The 21,788-nt window shown below is 39.8% G+C and overlaps 1 protein-coding gene across 2 annotated transcripts in view; it reads left to right on the forward strand.

The window, feature by feature from the left end:
- Positions 1-21,788, forward strand: part of FEZ2 (fasciculation and elongation protein zeta 2) — a 43,571-nt gene that overhangs the window by 932 nt on the left and 20,851 nt on the right. For both annotated transcript variants that reach the window (XM_007468389.1, XM_007468390.1), the window contains exons 2-5: positions 3,978-4,086; positions 10,735-10,851; positions 13,569-13,710; positions 15,006-15,274. In XM_007468389.1, coding sequence (XP_007468451.1) covers positions 3,978-4,086; positions 10,735-10,851; positions 13,569-13,710; positions 15,006-15,274 — 637 coding nt within the window. The remainder of the gene's footprint in view (positions 1-3,977; positions 4,087-10,734; positions 10,852-13,568; positions 13,711-15,005; positions 15,275-21,788) is intronic.

Consider the following 21,788-nt stretch of genomic DNA (forward strand, 5'->3'; position numbering starts at 1 on the left):
GGGAGAGAGCGAGAGTCAGGAAGGACTTCATCGGGAAAGAAGTGTGAAAACGACCCTGATGGGGGTGAGTGGGTTTGCCTGGCAGGTGAGAAAAGGTCTAGCATTCTAGCTCAGGGATACAGCACATGCAAAGGTACCGACATTGCAGCAGCGTTTTTGCCACAGGAATTTATTGGCTCCATCTGAGAGCCCAGGTTGAGTGTGAGTTCCCACAGAGGCAAAAGCTCTGGTTATTAATAGCAAGGATCTCCTAGTCTGGTAGGGAGACCAATGCATAAACAGGTAATTATTACAGAATCATTTAAGTGCAATGATAGGAAATTCGCAGGGCTTTATGAGAGCTAGGGGAATGGAGGGACAGAGGTTATTTAACTGCCCAGAAACCCAGTTATAATTTGGTTAGATAAGGGTTGTAATTATGTACCATAGTTTTACTCCAAAAGATACAGAAAGGAATGATGAGAGTGAGGGAATTTGACAATATTGTAATGTAGGGGGAGAGGAGCCCTGGAGAGGCTGAGGGTGAAATTATGGAGTAAACACAGGTTGTGGGTAGAGGTGGGTTTTCAGAGCATTGAAGGGATGGAGAGGTTAGGGAAGAATTCTTGAGAGAAGGATTCATCGGCATAGAAAGGGGCTTGTCAGTTTCCTCTGTGAATCAGAAGATTTATCAGGAAGAGGGGGTTGGGAATGGGGGCCTGTAAACATAGCAGTTCTTCAGGCCCAGCTGTGCTTGGAGACCATATCTTTTCATTGCTGCCTCTGTACAGTGTTCTGCCCAGGCATAGAAGGAAAAGTTTTTGGTTGGATATTATACACACAGATATGCATGCAGTCAGTGGCAAAAGATGGCATTTTTTTTTTTTTGCTGTACGCGGGCCTCTCACTGTTGTGGCCTCTCCCGTTGCGGAGCACAGGCTCCAGACGCGCAGGCTCAGCGGCCATGGCTCACGGGCCCAGCCGCTCCGCGGCGTGTGGGATCTTCCCGGACCGGGGCACGAACCCACATCCCCTGCATCGGCAGGCGGACTCTCAACCACTGCGCCACCAGGGAAGCCCCAAAAGATGGCATTTTAAACAGTCTATTCCTAAAGAGAAGGTAGTGTTATAAATAGATTTATATACTCGGAATCACTAGACTCAGGACATTCTCTGGATTTTAAAATTATATTTATTATATATTTGGGTTTATCAAGAATAACTTCTCAAAACAGTGGTTTGTACACAGATAAGATTCCTTATTTTTGCATCACCTGTACTGTCTGAAAAGTAGTGTATTTTAGCCTTTGCTTAAATCTTCAGTTGATATAAAACTTAAAAGTTTTATTACTCTTGATAATGGTTTAGTAGATAGTAGATGTTATGTTGGTGGTACAGCATGTCCCTTGATTTTGGAATGCATAAGAAATCTCTGTCTCTCTTTTCTGAGCTGGGGTTGCTCACCACTCTCATTGTCCCTATTCTATTGCATAAATCTGCTCTCCATTGCTTGATAGAGTTCATTCCTGTTTCTTTGACTAGAGACAGCTGAGAATTCTTTCACCCAGATAGTGCCTTGCCTTAGGGCACTTTATTTCGCTTCTGAGTCCTGGTTTTAGTTTTGGTTAAATACAGATTGTGCTTATCTGCTAAAGTTTTACTTTAGAAGGGTCTAGTGTGGGATTCAATGTCAGCAGCACTTTGACCTTTGGAAAAGAGCTGCCCTGCTAGTTGTTTATGACTGCCTGTAATACTTTATGATAAGGACGAAGGCAGTTCATGTCTTGACTGGAGAATTCTACAGATCTTTCAGTTAACTCGGCCCTATGTCCTTCCGACCACAAATGTTCTGGCCCTGGTGAAGATAGAGGACTGTGAATTGTGCTTCATTTTCTTGGTAGATCAAATTCACCCACAGTCAGTTCTACATGAAATCTTCCACTCCACTTGTCCTTTTATTATAGCCTCATTTAAGAAGGAGCAAACAAGCAGACAAAACCTCAAAAACTCTGGACTGTCTTCACCTACTGGAATATGCTAGTAGTTCCTACCCAGGGTTAGATACATGGTCAGTTATTCAGTATTTGCAAATCTTTTACCCAGGAAGATGTGGGCCAGAAACCCAGCAAGTTTAGCATCCAGAAGTGTTGTTTCCAATTTGAGCACACTGGCACTAGAGGAGATGATTCCTGCAGAGAGGAGGATAGGAATGAACCATACATATGGGAGATTTTCTGGGTAAATGAGCCAGTTTTCTAGAGCTTTTTGGGTTCACATTTTCATTGAGGCTAATGTGCATTCCAAAGCCAAACATCATTTTGGGATTTTTGGCAGTTGTGGTCACATTGCTTCTTCTCTTTAGCACCAAATCCCAATTCATTAAATCAGTATGTTGTTTCTCTATTTTAAAGCTTGCATTCTTATTTTTATGTCCCTGGTGGTCTTGTTTTTGTATCCTAGTATCTCACATGGTTGGAAAAAAGATCCACCCAATTTTTTAGTGGCTTATTCACAATTGGATACCTGTTATAAATGTTAGGGTGCTTTTTTTGTTGTTGTTTTTTTCTTTATGACTTCTATGTGTGTATCTCTGGCCATTAAGTAGCTTATATGTGTAGTGTTTAACTTACCCTAATTAAATTTCATCTCATTTGTATTTCTGAACTCATGTTTTTCATATAATGTCATTAAAAAAAAATGCTGGTTAATACTTTGGGGCTGAAATGAATTTTGGTCATGAAATTGGAGTTTGCAGTCCTTTTTCCGTTGTGGCTTGGGACTTTTCTCAATACAACTCATTTGAATTAATGCTTAGAGTAATAGAGCTGGAAGGAATGTCTGCTATTCTTGTCCAAGCTTCTCGTTTTAAAAAGCCCAGCTAATACCTACAGAGGTTAAGGGACACAGTCAGACTCATTGAGGATGAATGTAGACAAGTCTGTTTTCTGAATTTAGTCAAGTACCCTTTTCATTTTACCCTGTTGCCTCCCCAAAATGCTGTTTGATAATAAGGAAGGGTAACTGCACTGGGTATAATCTGCATTTTATTGTGAACTCCTTTTCTTTCCCTTTTCATCTTATCTTAGTCTTAGCCTATTATAAATTAGATATTAAACCCTAGTCTCACATTGAGACTGAATTCTTTCTCCAGAAAATTCTTTCTCTTTGGTTAGAGAGAGATTATTCATTCTATGAAATAGTCTATATGTTTGGAAGTTACAAAAGAAAAATAAGTATAAAGCACAGTGTATTTACTACCTCTTGGCTTGAGAAACATTATTTAACCTTCCTGTGCTTTAGTTTCTGTCTGTCAAATGGGGATAATAACTGTTCTTCATAATACTGTTTTTGAGGATTAAATGAGTTAATGGATTAAATGAGTTAATGTATGTAAATTGCTTAGAATATATGTAAGTTGCTTACTTAGAGCCTGGCACACTATACAGTGGAAATGTCAGCTCTCTACTTTGTGAGAGTTTTCTGGAAATGTCAGCTCTCGATTTTGTAAGAGTTTTCTGGAAATGTCAGCTCTCAACTTTGTGAGAGTTTTCTATGTCCTGTCACCTTCCCTCAGGACTTCTCGTCAGGCCCAATGATAGGAATTTTCTTTTGTCTTATTCTGGAGCCTCTACTTTTTTTTTTTTTTGCGGTACGCGGTCCTCTCACTGTTGTGGCCTCTCCCGCTGCGGAGCACAGGCTCCGGACGCGCAGGCTCAGCGGCCATGGCTCACAGGCCCAGCTGCTCCGCGGCATGTGGGATCTTCCCGGACCAGAGCACAAACCCGTGTCCCCTTCATCGGCAGGCGGACTCTCAACCACTGTGCCACCAAGGAAGCCCTGGAGCCTCTACTTTGTTGATGCTTTTCTGAGAAACAATAGCCTCCTGTTTCTTTGCTCTGATACTTTTTGTTCTCTCTTTCACTGTAGTACTAGGTATCTGTTTAATAATGACATACAGAATGTTAACTTTCATTGATTGTAGTTTTCTTCTTTTTAAGGATTTGGAATGCCCTGACAGATAATTACGGAAATGTAATGCCTGTAGACTGGAAGTCATCCCATACTAGGACCTTGCATTTGCTTACTCTGAACCTCTCAGAAAAAAGGGTAAGTTAGGAATCGCACCAGTAGTTTCTGAATAACTGATTCTCATAATGGAACTAAAAAGTAGCATTTCTATTTAACCACAATTGGTTGAGTTGCTTCTTATTTCCAAGCTTATGGCAATTGGAGTGGCCCTCTTTTGCCATCTCGGTTCTGCTACTGTCAGCTTGCTAGCACTTCCCTCCAATTCTTCCCCAGCACACACTCAACTTTTTTATGTTTAGGTAAATTTTCATCACCTGTGTATGAACAGCAACGATCAGCATTTTTTTCCAGCTTAAATAACAATTTTGATGTGCTGAGAACAGTCAGTAAGAACCCTAGCCTTTGATTTAATATACAGAGGGTACTGGAATATCTACATAGAGTTAACTTTCTGATGAATTTAATGACTTGCTAGATGTGACATATCGTCTGAAGATTGTGTTTTTCTGTGAACATTGGGGAACCTTTAAAAGATTTCAGTTCTTGGCTTTTTAATGTGTTCTTGGCTAACTGTTGGAGGCTGCTATATATGTCTTGGAACTGAAAGTGAAGACACCTTGAGTAAGAAGTGTGAGCACAGGTGATAGGACAACAAGGCGGACAGAAAAACGAAGAGAATTGCTTTAAGTGGAAAATCACAGTGTGGTTTAAAACTGATGAGAAACGAGGCCAAATGGAAGTTTCCGGGCCTGACTCTTTAAATTCTTCATCAAATAGCGGTGTAAGCTCATGCCAGGTCTTTTAGCATGCTCTGTATTTCATTAAGTGTATTTGTGCAATTACTGGGAGTATAATGCAGTAGGGCTGTGAGTATTTTAAATCATTTTCTGAAATGATTTTCTTAAAAATGTGATTCAGAAAAGCTTGCTCCCTACTATTTTCTCGTAAAATATATAATTCTGACTATATTTCTTGGTATTCTAGTAGATATAGGATTTATTATTTGTTCCAATTATTAATCCCCTTAAGCTGTTTTGCAGGCTGACCTGACATACATTTAGGGAAAGGAATAAAACAAAATATTTTATGATCTGTCTTCTGTTTATTTGCATCTTAGCTATCATTCTGGGCTTAGTTCAAGTTTCCCGTCCTCTCTGAAGCTTCCTATTACTGTTTTAGACTTTGCTGATCTCATGGAATTATATAATTTTAGAGTTGGAAGGGACTTTAAAGGACACTTAATCCAGTCTCTCATTTGGGGGGAATTCCCATCTACAGCGTCTCTGACAGATGGTCATTTTGCCACGGCCTCAATCCTGGCACGGAAGGAAAATGCGCTCCTCTCTGTGGGAATCAGTTACGCTTGTTGGGGTGTGAAAATCGTAAAGGACTTATCTGTCCCACAGAATTTAGCCCCCTAGTCTCCTGCGAGCTTGTCCTCACAGTGCTTTGTCCGTGTCTCAAATCATTATTGTGTTCTCTTATTATATGTCTGGGTCTGTCATTAGATTGTAACCTCCTGGTAGGTATCTTTGTATTTGTCTTTCAGTAACCACCACTGTGCCTGGCACATACTGATTACTAAGACAAGTGTTTGTTGAGTGAACAAATGAATAACCTCATCAGTGAAGCTGTATAAGTTCAGACACCATGGTGGAAAGTGTTTTAAAAATGTTTTCTATATTATTTAACATAGTGTTGAATCCACAATAGCCAGTCAATGAGTACTTTTTTGTTTGACATATTAAAAAATAGTAGAGAAGAGATCTTTTCATAGTTTCAAAGGGAAGCACATTAGTAGCATGAATGGAACACTCTAATCCAGTTTCAATGAATATTGTTATTTGGTTACCTCTGAGGGCGTCACTCCCTTTATCTGCCTTTTGACTGTTTTCAATGCTGGAGCAATGGCATAGCCAAAGGTAGTGATTAGTAATGATGTGGAGTTTAGTACTAGTACTGGTTGTGAAACCCTTACCTGGAAAACTCAGCAAGTTAAAATGGACATGTGATCATCTAACATCTGTCTGTCTTGACATGACTACCCAGGTGATGAATACAACTGAGATGAGAAGTCTAGTCCTCAGGAATGAATAGCACACATTAAGTTCCTGAAGAACAAGGTACGATGTAAGAAGCAGCCATGTTATTAGGTAGCATATAATTAATGTTTTTTGTGTTTTTTGTTTTTTGTTGCGTTATGCGGGCCTCTCACTGTTGTGGCCTCTCCCGCTGTGGAGCACAAGCTCCAGACGCGCAGGCTCAGCGGCCATAGCTCACGGGCCCAGCCACTCCACGGCATGTGGGATCTTCCCGGACCGGGGCACAAACGTGTGTCCCCTGCATCGGCAGGTGGACTCTCAACCACTGTGCCACCAGGGAAGCCCCAGAAGCATTCTTTAGATTATTCCATTTGTATAACAGTGTCTATATGACATTTTTTTTTAATTTATTGTTTATTTATTTTTGGCAGTGTTGGGTTTTTGTTGCTGCGCGCAGGCTTTCTCTAGTTGAGGCGAGTGGGGGCTACTCTTTGTTGTGATGCGCAGGCTTCTCATTGCGGTGGCTTCTCTTATTGCGGAGCACGGGCTCTAGGAGCACGGGCTTCAGTGGTTGTAGCGCATGGGCTCAGTAGTTGTGGCTCGCAGGCTCTAGAGCGCGGGCTCAGTAGTTGTGGCGCATGGGCTTAGTTGCTCTGCGGCATGTGGGACCTTCCCGGACCAGGGCTCGAACCCTTGTCCCCTGCATTGGCAGGCGGATTCTTAACCATTGCGCCACCAGGGAAGTCCCCTATATGAAATTTTTGACAAAAGGGGAAGAGGTTTCTTTTTGGTTAGGATGAGAAAAACAGGAAACCATAGTTCCCTAGATTTGTTTTTAATTTTTTTTCATTGATGTTTAAGATGGCCCACTTCTAAATTTGATGGGTCTTTTCTAGAGTAAGGCAACTGGTACATTCCAGGTTCTTACATGGGCACATTTTTTCCATTTGAGGCAGCTTCAGTTTTATAGAGGGAAACAGAACGATGGCTCTGTATCTAAACCTGGCATAGGAGGGAGTGATGGGAATGCTTGGCAAAGAGGCACATTGATGCCGAATGGGAGCGTGAATGATGATACCCATGACAGCCAAGGTTAGTTTTCAAAGCCCGAAAGGGATTTCAGCCCTTAGCATATGCCATCTCTGTGGGGAATGGGCTTGGCTCCCTCTCTGGAAAGATGGTCTGGGATCATTATTTCTGTTGTCATGGAAATTTATTCTAATGGCTTATTGGTATCACTCATGTGTTTTGGCAATAGCTGTAAACCTGTTCTAAATCCAGTGCCATTCTTGATCATGCTTATGTGATAGAATGCTTCTAAATCATTTTGCCTTAGGAACATCTCCTGTGTCGTGTTTTTCCTTCTATCATGAGGATTTCTTCAGGGACAGGGACTTTTTTTTAATGCACCTTTTTATCTTCAAGAGTAGAAACAGAAGATAATAAGGGCTTCCTTAGGAGTAATTTTAAAATTAAAACTTTCACTTGTCTATAAGGGGGAAAAATAAGACAAAACTATGGTCCTCAAGTCACAACATAGGGTTGTGATTTTGGGGGAGGGTGTTGAAGTTTTAGGATCAGTGAATGTAATTGTTAGGTACTCTACGTCATCGTACACCCTCGTGTGGCACTTTTCATCTCCATTTCTACTATCTTGAAATCAAACATCCTCTGTCATCAAGAGCCACATCTCTTGACCTTTCTCCTTTCTTATTAACAGGATAACTGTCTAGTTTAAAAAAGTGAACTAAAGCTATAGGACTTAACATGAAAAAGCAGCCTCTGCCCTACTTACCTCATAATCCTTGATTTCCATTTACCAGAGGCAACCGCTTTCAACTAGTTCAGCTGTTTCGTCCAGCAGATAACATTCTCCTATCATTTTACTTGATTTTATTCAACTTTAGACTTTATTCATTTACTTTCTACCCAGAGGATGAGGGTTTAGCACTCTCAAAATCTTCCCTCTAGCCCTCCAACCACAACCCTCACAAAAACTTTTGCTTCCCTCATCTTCCCAATATAATTATGTCAAAATTTTTGGTTATATTAACCTTCATAATTCATATTGACCTTTCTTTAAAAAATTAATTAATTAATTTTTGGCTGCGTTGGGTCTTTGTTGCTGCACGCGGGCTTTCTCTAGTTGAGGCGAGTGGGGGCTACTCTTCGTTGCGGTGTGCGGGCTTCTCGTTGCGGTGGCTTCTCTTTATTGTGGAGCATGGGCTCTAGGCACACGGGCTTCAGCGGTTGTGGCACGAGGGCTCAGTAGTTGTGGCTCACGGGCTTAGTTGCTCCGCAGCATGTGGGTGGGATCTTCCTGGACCAGGGCTTGAACCCGTGTCGCCTGCATTGGCAGGTGGATTCTTAACCACTGAACCACCAGGGAAGCCCTATATTGACTATATAAATGTTCACATTTAACTACATTTTATGATTGTGTGTCCTCTTTTTTGTTGTTGTTTTTCTTAAGGTAGTAATAATTGCCTTTTTGTGGTTGATTTAGGTTATCATTAGCTCACTAATTCAACCTCAAGAGAGCCATAAAAGTCATTTTAGTAAGTGAAACACACTAGGTAATCTGTCAGGCTTTCTGTCTCTTTTTCTTTCATGCTTTTCTTGATTCCTTCTGCAGTAACAATTCTAATCTGAACTGGCTACTCTCTAGTTTAGCTCCACAGTCATCATTCTGGGATCTTTACTTCACTGTCATTATAAGAATTCCCTTCACCTCTTTCTTGTGTTAGATCCTATGTCTGCCTCCTTTTTTGGTTTTCCTCCTGGCTTTAATGGAACATACTCTGTGTGGTTTTCTGAGAAAGGGTACCTGAGAGGTAAATTCTTTGAGAAATTGAATGTCTGAAAATCTTTATTCTAACCCCCTACCGAATTGTTAGTTTAGCTGGATATAGGATTCTAGGGTGGAATTTATTGAAACATGGAAATTGCATTGATTTTTTAAGTCTCTGTTGTTGCTGTTGAGAATTCAAATGACGTGTTGATTTCTGATCCTTTTAATGTGATGGTTTTTTCTCTCTGGAAGCTTTTAGGGTTTTCTTTTTCCCCCCACACAGCTTTTTGAAATTTCATATGTTGAAGGCCATGTCCAGGCCTTTCCTAGCCTGATGGTGCGGTGAGAAATCAAATGTGGAGGTGTGTCATCACCGTGGTGCAGCATGGCATTGCAGTATGTGGTAGCAGATAGAGCTGGAGTGCTGATGTGGCTCCTCCCTGAGCCTAATGTTATTAAAGGCAGCACGTCAGTGTTTTTCTTTCACTTCTCACCTGCAGGTTTTTTATTCTGTGGGGTGTATTCACCATTAAACTTCAGACCTGTGAGGAGCTAGGGAGGCAGTAGGGACCTACATCCATCCAACTGTATCTTCAATTTTTATCTATATCCTCTGTACTGGTAAATAATTTTCCCAGGTAAAATATATATATTTTAAATTATGTACTATCTGCTAGAACTACACGGTTGCTTCTTATGTAGTTCCTAGTTGCCCATTTGTTCTTTGGGAACTCAGTGTGCCACTCCTTCTGATGAATAGAGTTCTAATTTGTTCTTTTCATCGTCTGAATGGTCATGTCATGATGGATAGATGATCACTTGTCCATTTTAATCTGCTGGGTTTTCCAGGTCAGGCCTTTATAGTTAGTAAAGGTGAGGTCATTATTATAGGGGCTGTTGATATTCATGTGGGCAGGTTAAGAGACACCATACGAGGTAGACATGGTGCAATACCCTGATGGTGGCAACAGCAAGCAGCCCTTTAGCACCCTTAGGCATGAAGAGAGGTAAGGAGAGGGAGAAGTTACCAGAACCTGGGGAGACTGACTAGCTATGGGGGAGAGGTCAGCTTGACAGGAGCTGCAGCCTTTGGAATCTGGTAGGGAGGGAGACAGCAGAATAAATGCCCAGCCCTTCCCCTCCTGCCTTCCAGTCTCCGCTAGTGTCTACCAGAATGTTAACCCACCTGGAAGCCAGAAGTCAAGGGCATCCTTTGATGTAGTCCATAAAGGTCAGCCTCTGGGGGCACGACTGAGGAGAAAAACGGTAGTAAGGCAAAGAGAAAATCTCCAGCATAGTTTGGTTTAAAGATATTTTTGGAACCTAGAAATACTCTTTTTTGGACGAAGAGATAGATATTCAACTGGAAGGGCTCAGTATGATCCTCGTGGACAGTTCCCATCTGCCAGGAAGTTGATTACTTATCTTTTACTCTGTTAAAGTTAGTCACTTGCAAACTAACTTCTATGTTTTCTGTGGAATTTTTACATATACTAATCTTCCTATTAGATCATTAATTAAATAACATTTGCCCCTGTCTCCCGCCCCTCCCATTTGCTATAATTCCCTATAAATTGCTGTCGAACACCATACATTTTTGTACTTCCTAGACACTCTTCCCCTTGGAATAAATAGCTAAGTGTGTGTCCGTTTGGGCAAGAGGGGATATATGCAGCACCTTAATTTCATATTTATTCTACATTCCTCTCATTTCTGTTTGAGATGACTATGCAAAGCACCTCACACACTGCCTGGTACAGAGCAGCTGTAATAATATCTGCCTTTTGAAGCTCTCAGCAGATGCTTCCCTCTGCAGCCTCCTTTACCCAGATGCTTCGACTTAGTTGTGATCAGAATGTCCTCCTCTTAACAGTGGGTAGTTTTTGTTTTTAGACGAGTGACAGCTTGCTCTTTGATACCTCAGACGATGAGGAGCTGCGAGAACAGCTGGATATGCATTCAATCATCGTCTCCTGCGTTAACGACGAGCCCCTCTTCACGGCAGACCAGGTACAAAGGAGAATCCCATCCATCAAGGGAAGGGATCCTCGGCTGAAAAACGATTTCTTATTGTGGCCATAAGTGATGGAGTGTTGGAATTTACTTATTTCTATTGTATTTTCTGGTAATACAGGCTTAACAGTTTTCTCCTGAGGAAAGAAGAAAGTATATGTAATCTGAAGCAGTTGGATTATGTTACTTGGGAAGATTTTTCAGTATATGCAGTTTTCCAAGATAAGCATTGTTAAAACAGTACAGCGGGTTACTTTAAAACAGGGTTATTGCTTTCACTGGAATCAGAAAAAATCCTGTGAATTTTCTTCTTTCTTTACATTTAACCAGACATGGGCAAACTATATCTGTGCAGAAATTATCTAGTTTCTCTAAAACCTATGTAGAAATCATGAGCACTTATTAGAAGTCTTTATTGTGTATCCAGAAAAGAAGTAAGCATTAGTCCTGTGGAAAGCTCTAATAATGCCAACCCTGTATTCATTTAAAACCAGTTGAATCAGCTTTCTCATTTTCTGAATACTCTTCCCACTTCTGCTGTATTGTCAAGCTGTGGTGCAAGAGCTTCTTCGTGAAGTCAAGTGTTCCACGGCTACTGGGACTGTGAGTTCTACCACACTGTATTTTTAGGCTGGAAAGACAAGGCCGGTAAAGAGAGAGATTGTGGCAAGATTGGGAGGAGTATGTTAAAAATGTGTCATTTTGATGCTCCTTAGTCATATTTGTGGTTGGATTGTCTGAAGCTTGGAAAGAGCATGGTGCTTAAAAAACAAGATAGTAAGTTAGAGGGCTAAGTGTGGTACAGCCTGATATTCCAGGGAAAGTTCATTGTCTCCTCCATACTCTGCCTGAAAACCATAAACTATCTCTGCTTTTAAGACTGAGAGGACTTCCCTGGTGGTGCAGTGGTTAAGAATCCGCCTGCCAATGTAGGGGACACGGGTTCGAGCCCTGGTCTGGGAAGATCCCACATGCCGTGGAGCAACTAAGCCCGCGAGCCACAACTGCTGAGCCCATGATCCATAACTACTGAAGCCCACGTGCCTAGAGCCCGTGCTCCACAAGAGAAGCCAACGCAACGAGAAGCCTGCGCACCGCAACGAAGAGTAGCCCCCGCTCTCCACAACTAGAGAAAGCCTGCACACAGCAGCGAAGACCCAACGCAGCCATAAATAAGTAAATAAATTAAAAAAAAAAAGGACGGAGAGAAACAGATTCTGTAGCCTCTTTCAGTGTCTCATTTTCCTGTTTAAAATGCCTATTTTGGAAACTCTTCTTACTAATTAGCATAGTCCCCACTCGCTCAGGTTTATCTGTTTTTCCTTAGTACTAAGTGTTATACGTTAGGCTCGATGATTCATACTGTATTTTTTTAAATAGTTTTTTAAAACTCTTAGGTCCATTTTTTTAAAAAAATTTTATTTTTATTGAAGTATAGTTGATTTACAATATTGTGTTAGTTTCAGGTATACAGCAAAGTGATTTGTTTATATATGTATGTATATATCTGTATCTTCAGATTCTTTTCCACTATAATTTATTACAATATATTGAGTATAGTTCTCTGTGCTATACAGTAAATCCTTGTTTATCTAGTTTATATATATGGTAGTGTGCATCTGTTAATCCCATACTCCTAATTTATCCCTCCCCCTCCCCCTCCCCTTTGGTAACCACAAGTTTGTATTCTGTGTCTGTGAGTCTGTTTGTTTTGTAAATAAGTTCATTTGTACTATTTTTTAGATTCCACACATGAGTGATATCATATAATATTTGTCTTTCTCTGACTTCACTTATTGTGATAATCTCTAGGTCCATCCATGTTACTGCAAATGGCATTATTTCATTCTTTTTTATGGCTGAGTAATATTCCATAGTATATATATATACCACACCTTCTTTACCCCTTTATCTGTTGATGGACACTTAGGTTGCTTCCATGTTTTGGCTATTGTAAATAGCCAATTTTCACTGAGTTCTGTATCCTTCTCAACTTCTGGAATTTGGAACAGGACAAGAAACTGCTGTAAGATTTGAGCAACACAGCATATGACAGTGGATCATTGTTTCAAAAGCAGATATATTTCTGAAATTTTCCTGCTTTCGTGTAGCTTTTTTTATCCTCTTTAAACTTCTACATTTAAAGTAATTATTAAATATACCTTTATTTTCCATTGAATTAATATATGAAATTCTTTTCCTGCTGTTAAAGGAAAATTTTGCTACCATAGAGGTAATTTCTTGCTTTTCATATAAATTTTTTTACACTGTTGTATTTTCTAAATTTTATGTCAGTTTTATTAAATAGCTTTAGATTGAGCACTTGGTGTGGTATATGGTAAATCTTCTGTCACTTGCTTTCTTTTAACTATGACTATGATCTGGTTCTGGCGTGTCTGAAGTAGATTATATGTGTGTTTGTAGCATCATTTCTCAGACATTACAAGATCTGATAGGGCCTACTGAGTCCTGTGGACATATTAAATCATATTTTGTTTATTTTTGTGTTTAGTATATTGTAACTTTTTTTTTTGATAAACCATGTGTACTCTTACAGTCAATTTTTGTTATTGAGAGCACCGACTCCTGCACACTGTTGGTTAATGGAGAATTTAGTGTACTTCTACTGTGGTTGCTTCAGATGAGTGCCATGTTACAGGTGGGTCATTTTTCCTATATGTATTTAATTAACAGTGGTTTGTATATTTTGGAAGGTGATTGAAGAAATCGAAGAAATGATGCAGGAGTCACCAGACCCAGAAGATGATGAAACACCCACCCAGTCAGATCGGCTTTCAATGCTTTCCCAGGAAATTCAAACTCTTAAGAGGTCTAGTACAAGCAGTTATGAAGAGAGTAAGAAGCTTGACTTAAATCAGTACTCTTTGTGCTTTTATATACCTCAGCCATGTAGTGGGACCATCTCCAGAAGTCTTTGGCTCTCACAGGCTGGGTTATATACCCTTCCCCTGCCTTCCAGTGATACTCGACGCATATATTCATCATTGCTCAGGGACTGTGTCATACTCACCTTTGAATACTGTATTTGTCTGCTTGGGCTGCTGTAACAAAGTATCACAGGCTGGGCAACTTAAACCACAGAAATTTGTTTCTTATAGTTCTGGAGGCTAGAAGTCCGAGATCAAGATGTTAAGCAGGTCTCATTTCTTCTGAGGCCTCTTCCTTCTGTCCTCACATGGACTTTCCTATGTGTATCTGTGTCCTAATCTTCTCATTTTTAAGGGCATCAGTCACGTTGGATTAGGGCCCACCCTAATGGTTTCATTTTAACTTAATTATCTCTTTGAAGACCTTATCTCCAAATACAGTCATATTCTGAGGTACTGAGGGTTAGAACTTCAATGATGTCCTCTCACATAAAGGGAAGTGCTGAGAAAAAACTGAAAGGGGGTTTCAGGGAATATTCTTCCCTTCATCTTCCCAATTCTCAATAAAACTCACACATTGGGGCATATGTGTTTAAATATATATTTAGCTTAACACAACATTGTAAAGCAACTATACTCCAGGACTTCCCTGGTGGTCCAGTGGTTAAGACTCTGCCTTCCAGTGCAGGGGTTGCGAATTTGATCCCTGGTCAGGGAACTAAGATCCCGTATGCTGCGTGGTGCAACAAAAACAAAAAAAAAAAGTACAACTATACTCCAGTGAAAATTAATAAAAAATATGTATTTAGCTTAATTCTTTCAAATTGCCTTCTCTCTTCAGAAGTGTCCCAGAGCCCTGCTAAGTTGCTTGTGATTTCTTGTCAGCAGGTATTTTCTGTACCCTTCCTCTGCTTTTGTGTTTGTTCCTTTTCTTTTACAAGCTTATTAAGTCTTGACTGAACTACTATTCATGGAATGATTGATTTTTTTTTTAAACATCTTTATTGGAGTATAATTGCTTTACTGATTTTTAGACAAGTAAAAAAATTTTGTCATACTTTTCTTCTCAGCCATTTGAGAAGTAACTTTGCCCACCTACCTCTACTCAGACCTGCCCACCAGAAGTTTGAGGCCTCTGAGAAGATCATGAACAATTTAATTACTTAGAATATGATTTTTTGCTCTTTGGCATTAAACACCTTGTTGTGCTGCCTTGAAACATTTTGGTCTTAGTGTCTGCTGTGCTTTGCTTTTTGGTCATAGGAGTGAAAAGGCTGCCTGTATCTGAATTAAATGAACTGCTGGAAGAAATTGAGACGGCCATCAAGGAGTACTCTGAAGAGCTGGTGCAGCAGCTGGCCCTGCGAGATGAACTGGAGTTTGAAAAGGAAGTGAAGAACAGCTTTATTTCAGTTCTCATTGAAGTGCAGAACAAACAGAAAGAGCACAAAGAAACAGCCAAAAAGAAAAAGAAGCTCAGGAACAGCAGCTCTCAGAATGGGAAGAACGAGAGAAGTCACCTGCCTGGCACAGTAAGTGATGTTTTGCATGTAGCATTGCACACTGGAAACAGCTTCAGTGGTCATTCCAGTGCTCCAGGCCAGCAGAGGCAGGCAGGGCCTTGTGCATACAGGAGTAGGGGTGCTTCTCACCAGAGAGCTAAAGGGATTCTGTTCAAGAATGCCACTGTGCTCTGCTCCTTCAGAAAGGTGTTTTCTTGGTCAGGGTATAATGGTTATCTGGATAATTCAACGCTGAAATATTTAGGAGGGAGGTAAGTGGAAGGAAGAGGGGGAATAAAGGCGAATGTTTGAAAGAAAAGAAGCTTTAGCAGGTGACCATTTCAATACATCGGAGTGTTAATAGGGGTGCTTTATGTTTGGCTGGTGGGCAAATGAATGGTATTGCTTTCTTGTTTTTGCTTATCTCTTGTGAGTTGTATAGTGGAAAAAAAAGGGGTGCTTTTAGAGGTAGCTGAACTGTGCTGAGCCTAAAAGCATAGGTTGACTTGTAAACTATTTCCTCCTGATTTATGAGTGAAGTTGGAATGTGAGGATGTTAGAGGCAGTTACATGACATCGGCCATTTGGCCTAGTATTTGGCAGACTAGAATATTACTGACTGGTGAAAACAACTTTAGGATATTTGAATCTTTGACTCTTGGTATGAAGTTTTTTGTTTTCTGCTTTTCATTTTTCTTAAGGTGTCCTATTAACTTCACTTGATTAAATTTCATTATAAACATTAACTGTTAAGTATTTGAGATGCATTTCCTTATTGGTCTTATGGCCATTTCATTATTCTTTGATCAGTTGAGACTTTGTACCTTGTCACCTTTATCTTGTTTGTATGTGAAGAAGTGTTGGTTTTGTTTTTAGAGTAAAATAAAAGGAGAGAAACCCTTTTTTTTTTTTTTTTTTTTTTGGTAAGAACACTGGGATTTCAATTTTGTAAACCACATATTCGAGTGCTCAAAACAGAATGTTGCCCATAGAGAATTGGGGCCTGGGCTGAGAACTTGCCTCTGCCCAAATGCAATATCACACACTACTACAAAGAGCTAACAACAGGTCTGTCCAAATGCTAAGACCAGGGACTTCGAAATCTCCATCTTGAGCCTTATAGGACTTCAGGGCAGTAAAAACTTTATCTTTCAGAGGTGGAGGGGCCTGAGAGGCTTTGAAACCTGCTGGTAGTATTGGTTGAAAAGCGTTTGGTCACTTCTCGTGACAACAATGAAAAAATCGGACAGCACCCACCAAACAAAAAAAAAACCCCACCAAAACATGCAAAAACCAAAATATTTGTTTGAATATACAGTCCTGGAAAGTTTGCTTTAAAATATTAGGGACAGTTTTTTGTATCTCAGATTTGAAAAAAATTGTACCCTTTAAATTGCCCTATTATGCAAGTGTGATTAAATAAAATGCTTAGTTAAAAAGTCATAGCATGGTTGGTAATTTCTGCCTATCTGCTTTTAGGGATTACATGTAAATCCTCCGTTTATTCATGTTAACACTTGGCTGAGGAAAATAAGTGTATCCCTAGAGACATTTAAGGGCTTCTTTTTCTAACTCGCGTATAAAAAGGGTTAGAGTGGATTCATTGTGTAATTTTACATGGCATTTATATTGAGAAATGGATTTGACAGGGCAACATTTAGGTCTTATTTGAACCTTTATTAGTCTTGAAATAGATTCATAGGAACAGTAAAATTTTTTTTCACAATATTTGGACTTGTGAAGTTGCTTCTCAAGTTCTGATCTGCTATTTGTGTCAAAACCTTTAATCAGGCTAGTAATGGCATGGCTAAACTTGTAGTACTAGTTCCCTCCTTCTTTCTGACGCCTGAAATGATGGCAAAAGACCATTCCATTTGTGACACAAGGAGCCTGAAACCTATGATTCTGAAAATAGTGGTTGGTGGCTCAAAAGAACCTTAAAGTGAAATGGCCAGTTGGCTAAATAGATTCCAAGACAGCTTCCTTTCCAGACCTTTTGTATAATATACAGTTTTGGCAAGGCCTGATCTCTATGAATTAGCTATCATCAGTGATACTAATTTCTAAGAATTGGTGATATCGTGCCTTACCTGTTTTCTAATAACATTGGTCACTTTTTTCTTTCTACCTTAGATATGTTTTATTAGCAGGACTTGTACTTTTTCCTTAAGCATGGAATAGCTTCCTGCCATTTTTCCTTAGCATATTTCTTTGAAACAAAACATCAATTTGTACTTGGTATCACACTTTATCCATCATTGCTAGCTTCTTCTCTTAGGTCCAGAGATACTGTAATGAAATATCTGTGTGTGAATAGAACAGAGTTAAACTCTTTAGGTGTTCATTTTGGAGACATACTTTGTTTGAAACATTTGCTGCAGTGAGAAAAAAATTTAGGGGGCTTAGGCATGCAATTTATAAATATTAAATAAAATACTGAGTATTATAAAAGTGAAATGTTGATTTGTTTTAATTTTTAAAGTAATCTGTTATATGTTGGATAAGATAAAGCTATTCATTAAATACTTGCAGAGTGTCTTTCTTGTGCCAGACACTGAAGATACAGTGGTGAATAAAATAGGCAAGGCCCCGGGCCCCTTGGAGCTTACATTCTAATGAGGGATACAGGCACTAAACAAAGAAAAGAATGAATAGACAATGTAACTTCAGGTAGTAATAAATGCCACAGAGAAAATGAAAGGCTTGGTAAGGTTATTAGCAGCGTTGTGGGGAGCTGTTTTCGAAGGGGTGGTCACTGTGTCACTGCCCCTCCTGATTGGCAGGGCAGGCTGTTCTTTCCCTCTCCAATTCTGTTTGGAGGGTAGGTTGGAAGAGTGGATCTTCTCCTTGGCAAATGAGACTCAACAGATTCAAAAACTTTCTATCTCCTTTATCCTGTTTAAAATCTAGAGAAACGGGTGGGGAGTAGAGACTGGAATGGCTGAAGGGCACTGTCTGTCAATGGGTTTGATGACCCACATGCACTTCTTTGAACTGACTATGCTGTTCTGGGCTGTGATGCTTCTATTTATGCTCCTGCCTTTTCCTAGAGCAGCCCTCCTTCTCTTTTCCTGCTTCCACTGTCCACTTGGGAGGTTTTTTTGTTTTTTGCTCTACGCGGGCCTCTCACTGTTGTGGCCTCTCCTGCTGCGGAGCACAGGCTCTGGAGGCGCAGGCTCAGCAGCCATGGCTCACGGGCCCAGCCGCTCCGCGGCATGCGGTATCCTCCCAGACCGGGGCACGAACCCATGTCCCCTGCATTGGCAGGTGGACTCTCAACCACTGCGCCACCAGGGAAGCCCATGGGAGGTTTTGTTTTGTTTTTAACTTATTCTTCAAAATAATGGTCAAGCATTGTCTTCCTTTCTTAGAACTTTTCTAGATGACTCTTTCTCCAGTGCAGAATTGACAACTCTCTCCTTCTGGGGTTAATATTATTCCTCTTAACTATTTCTGTTAGTACTGTCATATCATATTGCAATTTTTTGTTTTCATGTCTGTCTCTGTTAGGTTCCCTAAGGATAGAAAATGTAACTTTATTTTCATGGTATACCCAGGTCCCACATTAGGTACTCAATAAATTCCTGATGAATAAATAGTTAAGAAAAGATTTCTTTTTTTTTTTTTTTTTTTTTAAATTTGTATTTTTTCGGTGCCAAATATATTGAGGCTGAATTGCACAGTGCTTAAGAACTTTGGGTTAAGAGCTGTGTTTGAATCATGATCCTGCCACTGGGTACATACCCCTTTGAATTTTGGAGGGATTAAATGAAATAATGTATGTAAGACTAGCATATACCCTGAGTAAATGCTAGTTATTATATGTCCAACTGTTTACTAAACATTTCTCCCTGAATATCTTACGGGCATCGAAATTTATCTTATCAGACTAATGTTACCATTTTCCTGAAGCTGAATTTATTCCTATATATTTCTTTTGTCAGTGAAACTAGTCCACTCATTCACCAAAACCAGTGGAATTTTTTTTAAAGTTTATTTAATTTTTTCTTTAGAGGAATAGGTGGATATGTTTTTATTTTTAAATGTTTATTTATTTTTTAATAGGAACAAACTACTTATATTGTCTTTATTCAGAAAGAAAAAGTGAATTACCACACTCAAGGATATCCTTTTCTGCAATACAGTTGACCCTTGAACTAATCAGGGGTCAGGGGCGCCGACCCTCTGCTCAGACAAAAAATCAAAACCAGTGGAATTTTTAGGTCAAAAAATATGCAGTTTTAAACAACAGTCTTTTCAAATTGTCCTACATAAACGTTACCCAGTAACAGCATAAGTAACTGGCCATTTCTCCAAACCTCCAACTTATGATGGATATTAATTTCTCATATATACTGATCTGATAGGCAAATAAGGTTCTGATCTATTGACTGTTTGTATTCTTTTGTGCGTTGTCTATTATATCACATTTGAGTTGTTTTTCCTATTTATGAGGGTGCACATACTTCTTATGTCCTAGTACTATATTCTACTGTAATCATTTGCTTAAATCTCTCCTTAGAAAAAAGTGCAGCCTTCTCAAAGGCTCATTCACATTGTTTCCCCAGCACCTCACCTAATTTTTCACTTAATGCATGTTTGTTAAATTGAAACTTCCCTATAAAGGAGATGGAATCCCAGAGGATTTGTGGTATTTGAATGATTATTGTTCTGTCAGAGATTTGTTTTCTTGGCCAGTCTTCTGTTTATATCAAATAGATTCACAGGTCACTGAATTCCAGTGGCAGTTCACATGAGTAGAAGAACGAGTAGAAGTACATCAGTTATCTTTAAATTAGTCATTTAAAAAATTAAAGTAATTTAGTAGTGGTTGTCATCTGGCGTTATCTGAAGTTGTGAAGACATTTTTGTATTTACCTGCCTAACATCATACCTTACTTAGTAAGCTTATAAGGATGAAAATAGACGTACTTCCTCCTTTAGAATCCAATGTTTGTAAATTAAAATCATGTGTAAGTCTTCTTATTCGAAGTCTAGGATTGAAAAGATGGGAATGTATAGTATCTTTTCTGTTGTCCATATCACATTGAACTTTCAAGAGAGAGTTCTAGTGTGTTGCTCTCACCACCAGCAAAAATGTATAATTCCTTCAGTCTAACCTGAAGTTTATTCTGAAAACTTCTGGGGTATTAGCAGTCAGTGACTCCATTGTAAAAAGAATCATATTATCCTAATTTATTGCTTTTGGGGGTTGGAGAGAGAACTGCTTAAGGATGAGGAGGAGCTAGGGCTTGGATGATAGATGCTCTTTCTTGTATATATTTTTTTTTCACAGATGCATTGCTCCATCTGTCTTTATGACTCACGTAGCTTATATCCTGACTAACAGTCAGTCTGTTTTGTTTCTCTTTTACATGCAAAAATGCCCCAGTAATATTTTTTCATTTAATCTTGACCAAAGCTGACTTTAAGGTAAGAGAAATTTATTTTTGTTTAGACAGCTACTATTAGATTGTTCTGAAGTTGTTCTAATTTATGCTAGCGATAAGCCTGGAAGGAATTGTTCTGGCACAGCTATTTGAATTTGGTGCTTTTTAAAATAATAAGGACCTGGCTTTTTGTTGTTGTTGTGCGTTCTTTTCAACTTGGAATTTTAAAATTTCACATTTGCTAAGATGATTTAGCCCAGGGATTGGCAAAGCAAACTACTGCCTGAGGGCCAAATCAACCCTCTCTGTTTTATAAATAAAGTTTTATTGGAACACAGCTATGTCATTTCATTTACATGTGGTCTACGACTGCTTTGGTGTTACAAGGACAGAGTTGAATAGTTGTGACAGAGACTGTGTGGGCTGCAAATCTAAAATATCTACTATCTAGCCCTTTATAGAAAAGTTTGCCAACCCCTGATTTAGACTAAAATTTGATAAAATTAAAAATTAGAAGAAAAAAGATGTAAACATTTAAGTGAGTTTGTGTAGATAAAGAAATCACTATATTGTGACTAAAATTTATTATAAAACGTAGCCTTGTTTTATCCTAAGAGTGTGTTGAGTTACTCCTTTGCTCAGGGCCCCTCCAGCAGCCTGAGTTGTGCCTGCAGATGGTGACCATCCATCTCCAAGTCACGTGCTGCAGGCACCCCACCTAGCGATAGCCCTTTGTGCTGTGTGTGTCACATGCCCAGTACGCTGGGTGAAGAGAGTCAGCAGGTAGCCAGTTGTCCCCAGATTGGGGGCAAATGGAAAAAATAAAAATGTTGGCAGTGTTCTGGGCACATTGTGTTTATACACAGTGGTAAAAGGTAGTTTAAAGAAGGCAGAGGAGGGCTTCTGGGGTGGCGCAGTGGTTGAGAGTCCGCCTGCCGATGCGGGGGACGCGGGTTCGTGCCCTGGTCTGGGAGGATCCCACATGCCGTGGAGCGGCTGGGCCCGTGAGCCATGGCTGCTGAGCCTGCGCCTCCAGAGCCTGTGCTCCGCAACGGGAGAGGCCACAGCAGTAAGAGGCCCGCGTACCGCAAAAAAAAAAAAAAAAAAAAAAAAAAAGAAGGAAGAGAAGGGGGAAAAGGGCTGTGTCCTCCCCT

This window comes from Lipotes vexillifer, unplaced genomic scaffold, assembly GCF_000442215.2.
Source record: "Lipotes vexillifer unplaced genomic scaffold, Lipotes_vexillifer_v1.1 scaffold1149, whole genome shotgun sequence".
In the NCBI taxonomy this organism is placed as follows: domain Eukaryota; kingdom Metazoa; phylum Chordata; class Mammalia; order Artiodactyla; family Lipotidae; genus Lipotes; species Lipotes vexillifer.